General features: G+C 38.6%; 1 protein-coding gene across 2 annotated transcripts in view; it reads right to left on the bottom strand.

Annotated features, from left to right (window-relative positions):
* Window positions 1-17,245, bottom strand: part of LOC126198837 (putative mediator of RNA polymerase II transcription subunit 26) — a 308,309-nt gene that overhangs the window by 111,493 nt on the left and 179,571 nt on the right. For both annotated transcript variants that reach the window (XM_049935414.1, XM_049935415.1), the window contains exons 15-16: window positions 13,173-13,287; window positions 5,633-5,718 (exon numbers count right to left, since the gene is read on the bottom strand). In XM_049935414.1, the coding sequence (XP_049791371.1) occupies window positions 5,633-5,718; window positions 13,173-13,287 (201 nt within the window). The remainder of the gene's footprint in view (window positions 1-5,632; window positions 5,719-13,172; window positions 13,288-17,245) is intronic.

Genomic DNA, 17,245 nt, shown 5'->3' on the forward strand with positions numbered 1-17,245 from the left:
GTCAGAAAATGAAAAATATAGAACACCAAAAGAGAGCAAAGAAAGCAATAGTCACTGCAAAAAAATTAAAATTGTTAGAAACCTTCCAAGAATTACTCACATCCAGCACTGCTTCACAACCCTTTCTCAGGTCCCTACAACATGACCCTAATCTGTCCTTTGTAGAACTCCAAGCTCTTTGTTCCCTAAAAGCTGATGACACCACCATTATCCTCCAAGCAGACAAGGGATTTACCGCTCTGGTACTTGACCAACAAGAGTATGTAAGGGAAGGACTATGCCAGCTATCTGACACCCCTCCTCAACCCACAGAATTTCTCACCCCACCCAAACCACACACTTCACCTTTTACCTTTATCCCAAGATCCACAAACGCAAGCACCATGGCCATCCCATAGTAGCTGACTTCAAAGCACCCACCGAACATTTATTTGCCTTAGTTGATCAGCACCTGCAACCCGTAGTACAAAGACTTCCCTCCTATACTAAAGACAGCAGCCTTTCCTAGACCATCTGAAATCTGTGCATGTCCCACTCCCACCACACACCTTGCTTGTCACCGTTAATAACACCACCTTCCGTAACATAACACCTCATGTATATGGTCGGTCTGCTGCTGAACATTTCCTCAGTCAACATCTACCAGATTCCAAACCTATAACATCCTCTCTGCTCACCTTAATCAACTTTATACTTACCAATAACATCTTTACCTTTGAGGGACAGATGTACAAACAAACCAGGGGCTCAAGCATGGGAACCACGATGACTCCTTCCTACATCAACCTCTTCGTGGGTCGCTTGGAGGGGGCTTTCCTGGGATCCAAACGCCTTCAGTCTCTGGTCTGGTTTAGATACATCGGTGATATCCTTGCCATATGGACTCATGGTGGGGCTGACCTATTAAAATTCTTGGAATCTCTAAATACATTCTCAGAATAAATTTCACATGGTCCTATTCCAAATCCCATTCCACTTTCCTTCATGTTGATCTCGTCCTCATTGAAGGCCAGCTACACACATCTATTTACATTAAACCTATTAACAAACAACAGTACTTCCATTCTGAAAGTTGCCATCCATCCCATATCAAACACTCCCTTCCATACAGCCTTGGTATTCAAGGCAAAATTATTTGTTCAGTTACAGACTCATTACAGCAATACACCAACATTCCCACCTCAGCCTTCACTGGACATAATTATTCCACCAGCCTAGTTCAGAAGTAGCAAATCAAATCCCAGCACGGCTGACTGCCAACAAAAACACCACTTGTCACTCAGTATTATCCTGGTCTTGAATGTACTATTCATCTACTTCGACAAGGCTATGACTTCCTAAAGTCATGCCCTGATACGAAATCCATTCTGTCCGACATTTTGCCCAGCACAGCCAGAAGAGCTTTTCATCGTTCTCCCAATCTAGGAAATAACCTTGGCAGATATATGCTCCTTCTGTACCCATCTCCCTATCCTACAGCTCCTTGCCCTGTGACCTTCCATGCTGTAAGACCTACCACCACCTACACCAGTCCTGTAACTGGCAAAATACGTACTATCAAAGGGAGAGCCACCTGTGAAACGACATGTCATAACCAGCAATTATTTAAATACTGTTCGGCCTTTTACACTGGCATGACTATCATCAAGTTATCAGTTATCATCAAGTTATCAGTTATTATCAAGTTATCAGTTATTATCAAGTTATCAGTTATTACGAATGGGTATAGGCAGAGAATGCATACTGGCAAAACGCAATATGCTATTGCAGAGCACGCTGTACAACATGACAGTCATGACTTCAGTGCATGTTTCACCACACGTGCCATATGGATTCTTCCCGCAGACATCAGTTTCTCGTAACTCCGCAGGTGGGAACTGGAGTTATGACATGTCGTCGTTTCTTGCTGTCAACCTTGGTTTATTTTACATTAATGTCTTTGGCCTCAACATTTCTTCACAGTAACTACTCCTTTCTTCACTCCCTTTTAGTTTTATTATCTTTCAATTTTTGATCTATTCCCCCCTCCCCCACCCTTATTACAATAGAATGCACTTAGCTTTCTGCTCTCATTAATTAGTTCACAATATTTTGTCAGTACCGTATTTACTCGAATCTAAGCCGCACCTGAAAAATGAGACTCGAAATAAAGGAAAAAAAAAAATTTCCGAATCTAAGCTGCACCTGAAATTTGAGACTCGAAATTCAAGGGGAGAGAAAAGTTTTAGGCCGCACCTCCAAATCGAAACAAAGTTGGTCCATTGTAATATGAGACACTATTTAGGTCGAATGAAAGACGATACAGCTACAGTAGTTTGGTTCGAGTCGTAAGCTTAGCAGTTAAGCTTTACCAGGTAGCCATTGCTGTGCGTCAGGCGCTCCTTCTGTATTTATACGGGTACCCTTCCTTTTTCACGTGCTTCGTCTGGTTTGAATCGATTGCTTATTTTGCTTTGATCTGATAAGTGCCGTTTTCTTTGTTATAGGTGTTTACGTCACTCTAAACTGAAAATGCATTACCGTACTGTGTAATGCATTGTTTGTCGCATTTTGATAGTGCGTGTTTACGGCCTGTCGCCGCTGGTGGCATGACTTGCTTTTGTGCGCGCTGCCGCCGCTTAAAAAAAAAAAAAAAACAGAGGAATCGTCTCATTAGCGAAACAATGGCAAGAGACTGCTATTTGTTGTTACTTACACTGCTGCTTTCTTTGATAATGGTCAACAAGAACCAAATGCGTATGATAGAACATGCGTATGGTAGAACATGTTCTGAACGAGAGTTTTGCGAAAAATTTCCTCCTGTTGAAAATCTTTGCGGCCGCTTCTTTAGTACATCAAATTCTGCACAGAAATTAGTCATCTTACATTTAAAATCTAGTCAGTTGCCGTGCTCCATTTCTGACTGTATCACTATTAGGCATAAGAATAATACGAATATAAACATGACACGATACGTATATTCTTCCGCGTTTGCTGTTGTCTCACTCTAGTTTCGTAGTTTATTACGCAGACATGATTTAAATGAGATAGCAACAAACACGAAAGAATACATGGCAAAATGTTTATATTCGTATTATTCTTATGGTGAAGAGAATACTGCATGTGATATCATGTCATCAGGTTCCTATTAGCAACCATCTCTTCTCACAGGTAGGAAAAAACTCTGAACGTAGAGTTGGCCATATTGAAAAACATCCCTAACAGTCTTGCCAGTCGGATTTTCGTAGTACATTGAAATTCTGCTACATTCAAAGATGAACAATCCGGAATTTGTATTTACTTCGTTGGATAATGTACGAAAATGCAGTGGTCGAAACTCGGGGCGGAGGAAAAAAAAGCTCGTCTTCTACCTTTTTTTAAATTTATTTACTGATGCAGAGGTTTTGGCGCCAGTATTTATCTTTGTGCCCACAAAGCATGCTTGTGTAGCGCTACATATATTCGACGGCAGAAGTTAGTTGTGGCGGCACCTATCAACATTTTTCATAACTTCCGCTTGCTTTGCACTCGATTCTAAGCTGCAGGAGGTTTTTTGGATTACAAAAACCGGAAAAAAAGTGCGGCTTAGATTCGAGTAAATACAGTAATCTCCATCTTGTTTATTACCCTATCTTCCACCTTTAAACTCTTAGATTTTCAAATCTTGTCTGGTGTAGTCCTCAACAATCGGCCTGTCCTCCTCATCCCATCTGGTTCCATTAAGTCTTCCTTGACCTGGGGTTCTGGTCAACTTTTCCAAGCTCTACCCTATTTCCTAAAACTCACCAGACTTTTTTCTAAAACACTCTTCTTTCCCCTTCAACCCTTCTACCAGAAGAAGGAGCCTCTGGTTCTGAAAGCTTGCAAACTTTAATACCTTTATATGTATGTTCTCCTGCCACCACTTCGTGAATAGATTTTTTTATTCGTCCATTACATCATATTTTCATAAATCGATGATTTTGTTGATCTATACTATTAAAATTTTGATATGGTTCAGAGTGGAAAGTATTCTTTGCCTAATAGGTACAATTCATTAAGTACTCTTCAGAGTTACATTAAATATCACCCATCCATAATGTAGTATAACAAGAAGACTGCAAATAAATAAGACTTAGAATTTCCATTGTACAGATTGAATATATAGAGTAAAAACTAATACACAGAAGGAATTATAATTAATAAGACTCATATTCATACTGTAGTTGGTGAAAGACAATAAAGGCAACCAAGAAAAGTGATTTTAGGTACAATGCAGTGGAATGAGTCAATTTTCCAAATTCCACTATACCAATATGATTACAAAAGGCACAACATATTTTAATCCATCGTAAAGTTACTTAGTGTGCAATACTTACAGCTTCATCTTGCAGATACATTTCATGTTACTATATCGTATCATTTATCAATTTGTTCCCCCTGACTCACTATGTATCGCATCAATTGTCTAAATATTATTCATGCTTTTCTCCACAGTTGTTTCCATCCCCCACTGGTTACTGCACTAGTTCTTTAGTAATAAGATTTGTAGTGATTTGATCATATTTATGTCACATTAGTTTTAATGTTCTCTAGCTGTTAATCTACACCATCTAAAGGAATACTGGTATAAGTGTAATCATTGTTAATTCATCTTGGAATGTGGTCGCTCACCTGTAATTAAAAAACTGATAAACTACTGAAAGACATTTCATTTACTTAACACAGTAGTGCATTATTAATAAAGTGATTCCAATATCTGTAAACCTGCATGCAGTTGTAACCTAAGCAAATAAACGAGCATATTTTCTTAAAAAGTGACTGCACACTGGTGGACTCGCAAATAATTACATACTTCCTTTAAAGTGGTAAATTCATTGTACACCAAAATCAGTATCTTGAAAACAGGAATTCGTCAACACACTAGCAAAACTAGTTATGCTAAAGAGATAAAGTAAAGTTGGTGAGAGCTTAGTGTCTTACTGACATTGACTTCACTAGTGATGGGGCACTAGTGCAAGTGAACAGGATGGGAGTGGAAATGAGCTGTGTCATTCATGGAGAAACCGTTTCATCCTGCAGTAATTCCCAGGGAAGCAATATGCTATGTAATGTACCATATTGCACAGTGCAAAAGTGGAGAGGTCTAGTTGCAGGGTTCAAGAAAAATGATATTATGGAAATGTGACCAAGAGACCATAAATTAATGTCTAGCAAGAGGCTTGGTCACTTTTTCATGTGTTCTGCTTCTTACAAAACTTTGCAATGGATCTTGCAGAATTTCTATGCAGTAATAAATGATGGTTGAAATGTACAGATTAAGGCAATGATAAAGGACATAAGGATATGCCGAGTTGTGGGAGGAAAAAAAAAAAAAGAAAAAAAAAAAAGGTCTTGGTGTAGGTAAATTCATTGTGTTACAATGTGTATGGTAATTCTGATAATTTGAGAAGATCTAAGCATTTCTTGCCTACAAAAATAAAAAAAAAACTGCCATTATGACTAGTACTGGGCATGTTTCTAGCTTGTTTAGAAAACAATTTGCCACTTGACTGACACCTACAAGAAGTGAGATGTCTTTAAATAGACCTAAAAACTGTTGGCATCGATTAAAATGTATGATAAAATAATTTCCAATGGTACTAACACTATTTTGGCAATGACGAAAAATTACCTGAGTGAGGGCCACAGAACCACTGGAGGTGGCTGTACGAAGATTCTGCTGGCTCAAGTTTTTTACACCTGATGTCATAATCTGAGCTGCAAAAGAAAGGTTCTCATGAATAGTTTATAAGAGTTTTTACTTCTTGGGTAAACACTTTTTTAAAATATTGACAGGCCTTTACCTACAAAAGATTACACATTTAATTGAAGGAAAGAAAAAAAATTAGAGCAAACAAATGATAATCACTTAATTGTAATGATAATCACACAATAATAGCTGTGTAGGTGATGATATTACCATTCTGACATTCAGGAAGGTTGTAAAAAAAAAAAAAAAAAAAAAACAAGCATTGAAGGGAGAACGCTCATAGTAGTTAAAGATAAATTACATGAAAAAATTCTACAAATAAGTAGTTGTTTGAATATATAATAGAGGGGTTTTGTAATTATAACAGAAATATTAGTTCATGATATTTGGAAAAATATAAAAAAGGCTATAGACAGCTAGAATAAAATAGGTCAAATGGCAGTTCAATATGGCCTGTAACAGCTGTCTGTTGAGTTGGAATAATTTAAGTAGAATTACAATTTGCATTATTGTTGTTGACAGCATCCTTCCAGATTTACTCATAAAACTAGGATCTTTGAGTCTGAGGCATAAATGTATCACCCACTAGACTGTTACAAACATGCACAAGCACTAAATTGAGTTTAATTTTTCACCTTTCCCCCTCAGTTTGGTGTCCATCTGTGTGCCATGCACCTGTGTTCGATGAGTTAGTGTTTACACAGCAGTTTCTACTTTTCATTTTATGATTGTTTATTGACATCACCTTCAGTGCTGTCTAAAAGAGACCAGACCTTGTTTTTGTTCTCTTGTTTACATTTTAGTGTGTATCATAGTTTTGGTAGTGTAGACCTTCACCACATGCAGTGCCACAGCTGAGTAGCTTGAACATGTAGAACAATGATTCAGTACTCTGCTGTCTGGCTGTGTGCTGCCCACTTGTGTTGTGTGACCTAGTATTAATGCAGCAGCTCGCATTTTTCACTCTGGGGCATGCCACTGCATCTCCCAATTCGCACATCCTAGCCAGTCTACAGTTGTCTGATGGTGATTGGCAAACAGCAGCAGGTTTACAAATCACTGTGCAGAAGGCGAAAGTGGGTACTGGTCACACAGCTGTTCCCTTTACATATTAAAATTAGATTTTAAGGTAACACCTGCTGCTGAAAGTACATCTGAGCCAGCACATGACATCTTGACTGTTGCGACTGGGGCCCATCTTCCAGGGGGTTTTGAGTGAGCGCAGAGGGTGGGATGGCTTCTCACTGTGAGCTCCAATGTTAGGCAGACGACGAAGCCTCTCATGAAAATAGTGGGCACGGTGGAAACAAAGCAAATGTCCACTCTGTCTGCCTGCCAGGGAGATGTAGGGGGCGTGTCTCACACAACAAGATGCACACTGGGTGCACACAGCTGCAAACTGTGACTCGTGTAGGCAAGAATCATGTCTGCTGCCTGTGTTCAGAGGCCATCCTCAGTTCCTAAAGGTGACTGGCTGTTTTAGTGAAGACAGCTAAACTTGGCTGCAGGATAGAAGTAGAGCTATTGTTTCGCACCATCGTTCCCAGAACCAATCGCGGTCTTATGGTTTGGACAGTGGAAGATCTAAACCAGAGGTCAGAAGATTCTGCGACAGTATAGGATGCAAATTTCTTGACCACCACTATCAGTTAGAGACCTTTAGGGTACTGCTTAATAGGTCAGGCATGAACTTCCGTTAGGTACTAGGTACTAGGGTAGCGCAGCATGTGTATTGTCCATTAAGTGTTTTTAGGATAGACAAATCCCTCCACAAGCCCAATAAGATGCCTTCTGAGGCCACACAGAGTAGCATTTGTCATAGTAGATCGGAGGAAGAAATGTTAAAACAGTATTAGTTAACCGCAGGAGCATCTATGGAAAGATCCCGGAACTAATCTCTCTTATAAATGGTAAAAATGCCCACATAGTACTCGAGACAAAAACCTGGCTGAAACCAGAGGTTCATAGCAATAAAATTCTAAATTCAGATAGGAATGTTTATTGCATAGATAGGTTGAAACTGGTGGTGGAGTGTTTACAGCAATAAAATATATGATAATACTAGTCAGAGTAATACAGACTCGGAATGCAAAATAATTTTGATGAAGATAGTGTTAAGGGCGGATCAAATGTGGTCATTGGATGCTTTTATAGACCCCCTACCTCAGCTACAGTTGTGGTGGAACAGTTGAGGGCAAACTTTAAGAATATTCTACATGCAGTTTCCTGGTCATGTTATAGTTTTAAACGGAGATTTTAACTTACCAGCTATAGACTAGAAGACACAAGTTATTTCAAAGAGTAGTAGGGACAGAGAATCAAGTGAAACTGTTCCAAGTGCCTTATCCCAAAAAGAAAGAAATTATACCCAAGTTATCTTATATCTATTACAGTCACTTAAAGATGACGCCTTCCTATACACTACACCGTCATCAGCAAACATACGCAGATTTCTTCTCATCCTACCTGTCAGATTGTTTATGTATACAAAATGTGATGGCAGTTCATTATTCATTTGTGTCCCATCTCTAGTGAAAGCAACAGAAATTTTGAAAAGACTTATGTGATTGCAAAGACTGCAGAAGGCCAATTTATTTATGATACTGGTACGAGCCATACAGCACATAGTGTCACTTGTTAGCAGCTTTTAATTATAGAAACTTCTGCATAAAATTATTACAACTTTCACAAAAACATACCATTTGTTGTATTCTTCTATTGATACTTTTTGTTATTTCAATTTAATGGATGCTCCGTACTTCAGCATACTAAGTGCCAGCAGGTACTGTGACAACATGATTAGATTAATGAAGTGAGTACAGAGACATTTAAGCCATCATCCTTCTTATGCTCCGTAAGTGATAGGAATGACTTGCAATACCCCTGGCCAAAACCTTGAAATTATCTTGTACAAGTAGAATATAATAAGTAGATATGTCTCCATTTTTTTCTATGTGGTGACATCAACAGAATACTCAAAAATACACTTCTGTTGCTTATAGTACCTAATAAGAAGAGAAATGTGATCCTTGCATTACTAAGATACGATCTGTGGTGGCATAATGGATGAGTCTATTTTTTATTAATTTGTCCTATGGCTACATCACAAAAATAATATTACAATATACAGGAACTCTGTTGGGTCATCAGTGAAAGTTCTCCCAGAACATGGTGAACACAATATGTGGTGAACACAATATGTGGTGAACAGCCAGCTTTTCAGCACCACATCACAACTCGAATTTTTTTTTTAATACCACTTTTGCAAAATGTCTGCACATCTTCCAGTGTTGGTTCTCGCTCGGTTAAGAACTGACTAGATCTTGCGTGGCAATTCTAAGCCAGATGACTTGGTCAATATGTGCGGCATCTTAAGTTGTTATGTCGTGACACTGATCTGCCATGTATGTCTCCAACACTATTCAGTATTAAACCTCTGCTAACTACTATTCTTGCCACTTCCAGAGGTGGTTAATGACGGCGAAGCCTTGCTTTGCTGACACTTGGAATGTTTGTGTAAACAGCAGTGTGAGAATTTTTCTGTAGTTTTTTGTATTCTCGTACAAGAACACTTTCCCGCAGCAGAGGAGGAGGTGGACAGCCAGAAAGTAGGTGTAGGTCTGATTATATCACAAGTATGGTCGAGTTATGTATCAACAAATGTTGTTTGAGTACTATTAATCCAAGCTGGTGAGCAATATTTTGCAGCTGGGAAGACCATACCCAGAGCTGAAGTATGGAAAGTTGATGCAGGGAATCCTCACAATGGGCCACAGTGTGTCTGGAGTTTGTTATTTTTAGCATTGATTTTGTCAACTGTTCTTAACCCTAGGACGCCTGGAGGGGGGGGGGGGGTTTGTTGAACCTACAATTTTCTTATGTTCCCTGCTTTTGCCCAAGTCACTTTCATACTACATATTCCCTTTGAGTTATTGTTTGTTGGCCATTTTATGAAACATTAGTGTTAATATATTTTATAGGAAATTCCTGCTTTGAAAGAAAAAAATAAATAAACTTATTATGGGTCCAACAACCCCCCCCCCCCCCCCCCCCTGGACTTCCATGCTATAGAAAATTTCCTTTAATAGGATTTCGTATTTCTCATCTCACAATAATGCAAGTTAGTTTCTTGTTGGTTGGTATTCTTGATATTCACAACAATCAGTTTACTTTCAAAGGAAGTGATTGTTGATGTCACTCAGCTGTTATTTATCTTGTAAACTTGCAGTGAGTTAGTGCAGTTCCCTACTGTTCACACCCAGACTTAGAAATGACTAAAAGAATACGTGACTTGTCTTTAGAAAGAGTTCTGAATGAAATTTTAGATGAAGATTCTGACTCGGGGGGAGTGAAAGTGAATATGTGGATGGTGTTATGGAGTACGATTCAGATCGGGAAAGTGATGTGGATGTTAGAGAAGATAAAGATAGCGCAGCTTCAGACAATGACCATCAGGATGTTATTGTGGCCAAGTCTGGAAGAAGATACGTAACTACACAGCCTAGAATTCCTCGGAGGTCTGTTGCTAATATAGTAAGAGAGCAGGCAGGAGTAACTCCAGCTGGTGTTTGCCATTCACCTGGAGAAGCCTTGAAGTTACTTCTTACGCCTGACATCATGGATGTTATAGTAAAACATTCAAATGAAGAGGCAGTTAGGCGAAATGTTACTTTGACTAATGAGAAAGAATTGTATGCCTTTATAGGAATCCTGATACTTATGGGGGCAAATAAGGACAATTCTGTCAGTGTACACGATCTTTGGTCAGACATAATGGGTCGGCCAGTTTACAAGGGTATTATGGCAAGAGAACATTTCAAGGAACTTATTGCAATCATAAGGTTTGATGACGAAAGTACCCGCCAGCTAAGAAGGGAAGAAGACAAGTTCACAGCAATCCGTGATGTTTTCAACAAAGTGAATGATAGGTTTCCACTACTGTATAAACCATGGGTCCACCTCACCATTGATGAGATGCTCAGCTTGTTTAGAGGACGCTGCCCCTTCAAAGTATTTATGAAGGATAAACCGAGCAAGTATTGCATCCTTATACGCATGATGTCCGATGCAGTTTACAGATACATCTTGAATATGGAACCCTATGCAGGTAATGTTCAGAATTTGTCGAAAGAAGAACGGGGTTCAGCAGCTGTTGTCAAACGTCTGGTAGCACCTGTGAAAAATACTGGTCGAAATATTACTACAGACCGATACTACACATCGGTGGATTTGGCGGAAGAGTTATATCAAGACTACAAAGTTACTACAGTAGGAAATCTCCAGTCAAACATGAAGCATATTCCAGACATCATGAAGAACACGTCAAATTGAGAGCTATATTCATCAATGTTCTTGTTCACAGACCCATCAACAGGTAGGCCTCCAGTAACTTTGGTGTCCTACATAGCAAAAACGAAACCAAGTAAAAACTTACTGATGTCAACAATGCAACAAGATAAAGGCACTGTTGGAGGAGAGAAGAATAAAACCAAGATAAATGCATATTATAATTCCACTAAAGATGGACCATTGATCAAATGGCGCGTATGTACACCTGCGAGAGGGGAACAAAGAGATGGCCTCTATCTGTATTTTACTCTCTCATCGACATTTGTGCTATCAATGCAACCACCATATTCATCCAGCAACATCCAAGATGGAATGAAAAGAAACACAACAAACGGAAACTTTATCTTCTGCAAGCTGGGATGGACCTAGTGAAATTGCAGGTAGAAGAAAGAAGTGCCAGCGCAAGAGGGTTATCCAACCAAATTGTTCAATCAATGGAGACTATTCTACAAAATAAAATCAAAGAAGTGACAACAGAAGCACGTCAGCCTCCTGCAGGAAAAGGTCGGTGCCATATTTGTGTAAGAAAAGCTAAAACAAAGAAGCAGAAGTACAACAATGTAACTAAACCAAAACAGTATTATGGACAGTGTCATAAACATGTGTGTAACACACATTCAGAAAAAATTGTGAAGTGTGTCTCTTGCCTTGAAGTTGAGGACTCAGAGTAGTCTATTGTATATGACCACATCTGTGTTTTGTATTGTAATATGTCAATTTTTTATTCACTCAATCCAATATTTATAACAATTAACAACATTTATAAACCGATGCCTTAGTTAAAATACATAAACCATTTTGAAAGTTGTAATCTTTCATCAGTAAACTTATTTAATACCTGTGGGTTTGCCGAAACCCCCCCCCCCCCCTCCCCTTAGGCATCCAAGTTAGAAAAAAAAGGCTTGGGCATCCTAGGGTTAATATATAGTCATTTTAACTGAGCGTTCTATCAAGTCTAGCCCTATATACTTTGGGTTTCTGCTACATCTGAGTAATCTTCCTTCAAAGTGGACCGTGAGCTCTGTTGGCCAACACCTTGTTTAAGTCGAACATTGAGACTACTACTTACTGGCACTTTGCTGCAACCTTCATTTGTGGAGACATTCACCAATAGTTAATAAATCACTGCCCAATATGGACTCAATAACGTCAAGACCTCTATGCCTCACTGCGAGTGCCCAGTCAACAGCATATCCAAATTGAACAGGAGGGGGGGCCAGGAAATATCCCTGTGGCAGGCCATCATTTAGCTCCATCTGTTGTAGAAATTTCAGTATGACACCTTGCCCCCAGACACTATAATATGCAGCCATCAGCCCAGTGAATACGACTGACGACTTCTCTTGATTCCAGAAATGAATGAAAGTTGTTAGGGAGAGATCTTTTATCTACACTGCCTGTTTAACCAATGTTTTCAAAGCCCTTGTGACATACTGTACTGTAGACCAATTTCCCATAGCTTATGTACAATGGTTGAAATTATTACAAGCAGAGGCATGTTCCTCCATTCCAAAAGTACTTCCGTGTAGATGTACAAAAAGTAACATGCCTAAATGTTTTGAGCAGTGGAAGAATAGAGAAATGAAGACTGAAAAAGTCACACAATAAAAAATACATAAATATTAAAAAGAAGAAGAGTTCCTAAATGAAACAAGGAGTCACATTATTTTTCTGTAGAGTCAGTATGTCTGATCCCCCATCTAATGAAAGTAAAGGTACAGAATAATTTGCTATTTTACTTCACCATACGTATGCTTGGAGAGTTTCATTATCCGGGGAGGTGACCTAGTGATCAAAATTAATAACAACAATCAACAATACTTGTTCAATGTCTGGTGCAGACTGTTCGCTATCTCTCATTATATATTCATTTATTGTTGCTTCTTTCTTTCTTTCATTCATTCTTTAAAATAAAATAAAAAGAAAGAAAAAGAAAAAGGGAGAGGGAGAGGGAGAGAGCTGTGGAGCAGTGACCTAATCCTTTTACATGAGTTACTTTTGAGTGGCTCGTGATCAGTATTTTAGTTACCACTTATTCAGGACTGTAAAATTTATAGGCTGCCAGAAATATTTCACAATTTATTAGGGGTTTGCACACAAGAAATATTCTTACCAACTGGTACAGAGAGTACAGGACCGGTGTTAGTCGGACTGTTTAGGATCACACTGGAATTTGTTGAGGCAGATCCAACAGAGTTTGAAGCGTTGACAGCGCTGGAGGTAAGCATCTGAAAAGGAAATTTCAGTAATAAGTAAATAACACACACACACACACACACACACACACAGATATATATATATATATATATATATATATATAAAAAACAAAGATGATGTGACTTACCAAATGAAAGTGCTGGCAGGTCGACAGACACACAAACGAACACAAACATACACACAAAATTCAAGCTTTCACAACAAACTGTTGCCTCATCAGGAAAGAGGGAAGGAGAGGGAAAGACGAAAGGATGTGGGTTTTAAGGGAGAGGGTAAGGAGTCATTCCAATCCCGGGAGCGGAAAGACTTACCTTAGGGGGAAAAAAGGACAGGTATACACTCGCACACACACACATATCCATATGTGTGGATGGATATGTGTGTGTGTGCGAGTGTATACCTGTCCTTTTTTCCCCCTAAGGTAAGTCTTTCCGCTCCCGGGATTGGAATGACTCCTTACCCTCTCCCTTAAAACCCACATCCTTTCGTCTTTCCCTCTCCTTTCCTCTTTCCTGATGAGGCAACAGTTTGTTGCGAAAGCTTGAATTTTGTGTGTATGTTTGTGTTCGTTTGTGTGTCTGTCGACCTGCCAGCACTTTCATTTGGTAAGTCACATCATCTTTGTTTTTAGATATATTTTTCCTACGTGGAATGTTTCCCTCTAATATATATATATATATATATATATATATATATATATATATATATATATATATATATATTGTTTACAAATTTAATAAGGTTTTATTTTCTGTACAGTTGTTTTTAAGACTACATCTTCCATTCTCTGATAGCAAAATCTTGACTAAGGCATCACTATTCCAGCATTAATTACAATACTTCAGACACACCAAACAATAGTCTTTGCCTACTGCTGTGACCATTCTGAGGGGCTCAATATTTACTCGTGTTTTCTGTAATAACAAATACTTGTGGACTACTAGCTGGGGAAGTTATTCAACTTTATAGTGTTGGATACAATAGTCAACATGTTTGAACAAAGGTCTTTCGTAACTTCTTGACATTAAAATTGGTTAGTTGTCAAAGTGGTAAAAACACACATGAAGCATGTGATTGCAAATGAGACAGCAAGGTGGCTGAACTACAAGAAACACACAGGAGATAGATGGAAAACAAAGAATAATACAGAGGGATTGCGTAATGAGAAAATTTCTGAACATTATTATCTATAATTGTTTCCAATACATTTATATTGAGATAAACATATTTTGTGTACTACTTGATGTGCAACTGGTTAAGAACACACTATACTGTCTGGGAATTATCAGAGGGGGACTGAGACACATTTAGAAGACAGTTTTATTCTCCCAATTAGATATTCTTAATCTGTGTATGGCAAATTGTGGACAGAAGACAGTTATGAGAAATGACAATAACTCCCAATGCAGAACAAGCACTGATCCGCAGACCAGCACATGAAAGGAGGTTATTATTGTATTGCTGACTTGTTTTTAAGTTTCTCGTTGAGTTGACAATACCGTTTGTGTGACTGACCAACTGGTGTCCTTCAAGCACTGCAAGTGGTATCTCGTGTGTGTTAGTTGCCTGCACCCCAAACATAATGTGTGATATTATTGTGTTGTTTGACTCCTTCCACCTGCAAAGCCATCCAAGCAACATCCACAGCAATTTTAGTGAAATATGCTTCCCTCTGTGTTTACCTGTCTTGACAGATGAGATGTTGGGTGAGATGACAGATGAGATGTTGGGTGAGATGACAGATTGAGATGTTGGGTGAGATCTTAATAAATCAAGTACCAGATCCCAAATCTTATTTAAACTAAAATTTCCATACATCCACATGAGTTTTCCCAATATTCTTATTTTGATGAACTTTTAAACCCAAGTACCTTGGAAACTGCACCTCAGTATTGGTTCTCCAGTATCGCATTTCATAACAAGACCTCAGGTAATTACTGGCAACAGCTGCTGTGCTTGGCCGTTTCAGTCAAGTGTGTCACTGAAATTCTTTGTACTTCTCTGACTGGTTTGATGATCTAGCTTTAAACAACATATCCTGTCTTTTTATGTAAGTCATATGTTGAAAATTTCTGAACTGTTCAATACCAATATATTATGAAATGTGTTAAACCACCTGTGTATGATCTGAATTTTGTGCCAAAAGGAAATTGCTCTTTTCAAAATACTTCCTCTTTTAGTGAGAACAGTTTGTCGAGATATTGAATAAACGGCAAACAATGTGGAAGTACAGTAGAAAAACCAGAATCAAGAGTTTTTTATCTTTGGATTTGGTCAAGAGTGGTGATTTAAGAGATTGCACAACAACTTGTCACATTTATGAGATTTGTTTACATTGAGGTCAACGGAGTGGCAAACGCCTTGGTTGATATCAATGTACTACAACTACAGCCGATGACGTTTTTCTTGCTCAAAAAACATATTGGACAAGCATGACTCTGTTGATAAAACCTTTCATCAACCCTAACTGATGGGGCTCCTGCAATGAATTTTTACAAGTCTGGTGGTGCCGCCTTAGTGAAAAAAGTTGGTATATGACAGGAAATATCAGCGATATTTCTTTCTTACATCTGGCATTTCTCTGGCATGTTTAAAAGAAAGTGAAATGTGTGTAGTCTAAATTAGACTTTTATTGCAGTTGCAAAAGATGATACAAATGTGTCCTATATTACAGAACGTAATTTTTAACACACTACAGATGCCCCTTTTGCAGACTGGAATCCAGAATGCACTGGCACAGTTGAAAGATACCTCCCAAAGGCCAGATGCCATGCACAGAGAAATACTTCACTATCTTAGTGACTATAGCAGACAAAGTATCTTGATGATGATTAATAAGATTTAGCAATACAGAGTTGTCCGTAACCAGTTGACAGGAAATATCATTGTATCATTGTTGAAACCTGGCACAAATTCCCACAATATAGGCAGATCAGTTTGATAGTGTCCTTACGTAAACTCATAAAAAGTATTGCCAATCACAGGCTTTGAAATGGTGAAAGTCAGTTTCCTGTTTGCAGATACAAACTGCACAGATTTCAATGGTGGAGATCCACAGTTGACCAGCGTTCATGACTGGAGTCAGCTTTTTAGGAGATTTCCACTCTTCATTGACACCTGGAAGTTGTTCCTTAACTTCCAAGAGGCATACAGCAGTACACGACGACACCACATCTTAGCTATGTTGCATTGGTGTGGCCTCTGTGGCCATATAGAGACTTTTGGGCCTCTAACTAGAGTACTACACTTCTTTTAATTGTCACAAGCAGAATTTCCGCTATTGCAGTAACAAATGTTCAGATGACCATAAGGGTACAAAACTAAATCTTTATATACTTTCTGCGTGGTGTTTTAATGTCATTCCGTAACAAATTTATGCTACTTTATATCACATAATAGATACTAAGAATTCTTATTTTTTCTTCTTCTGACGTTCCCATCCATATTTAAAGGCTTGCGAGGATAGGTCACAAGACTGCCTCTTTTTATGCAGACAGCCACTGGACTTGTGAACTACTTTTATACCATGGACAAATAGTGAAGGGTAAACAGTGCTGACACCATGATACTGCGAAATTGAAGAAAGTTGCGCCAAATAAAAGATACTGCACAGTAATGCTAAATGAAGTGTTACGCTTTTTGAATACTTCTGAGTAGTACCAGGTAAAGCTAAGCCTCAACCCGCACATCACGCTTGTGTGCAGTTTCTTGCGCTTTGGCGACCCTGGATATTATGTATTACCCTGCATATTTTGTATTACGAAAATATATATTCAAATTCCACCAAACACAGCATGAAAATATGCAGAAATCTTTCCAAAACGCAGATTATATATGTACATACAGGGTGTCCCATTTATCTTGACCCCCCTAAATAACTGTTTGTACAGATGCAAATTACAAAATGTTTCAAACAAATGTTCTTTAGCCATCTGGAGGACATGAATCAGCATGTTTGCCTTCATCGTA

Source organism: Schistocerca nitens, chromosome 8 (assembly GCF_023898315.1).
Source record: "Schistocerca nitens isolate TAMUIC-IGC-003100 chromosome 8, iqSchNite1.1, whole genome shotgun sequence".
Classification (NCBI taxonomy): domain Eukaryota; kingdom Metazoa; phylum Arthropoda; class Insecta; order Orthoptera; family Acrididae; genus Schistocerca; species Schistocerca nitens.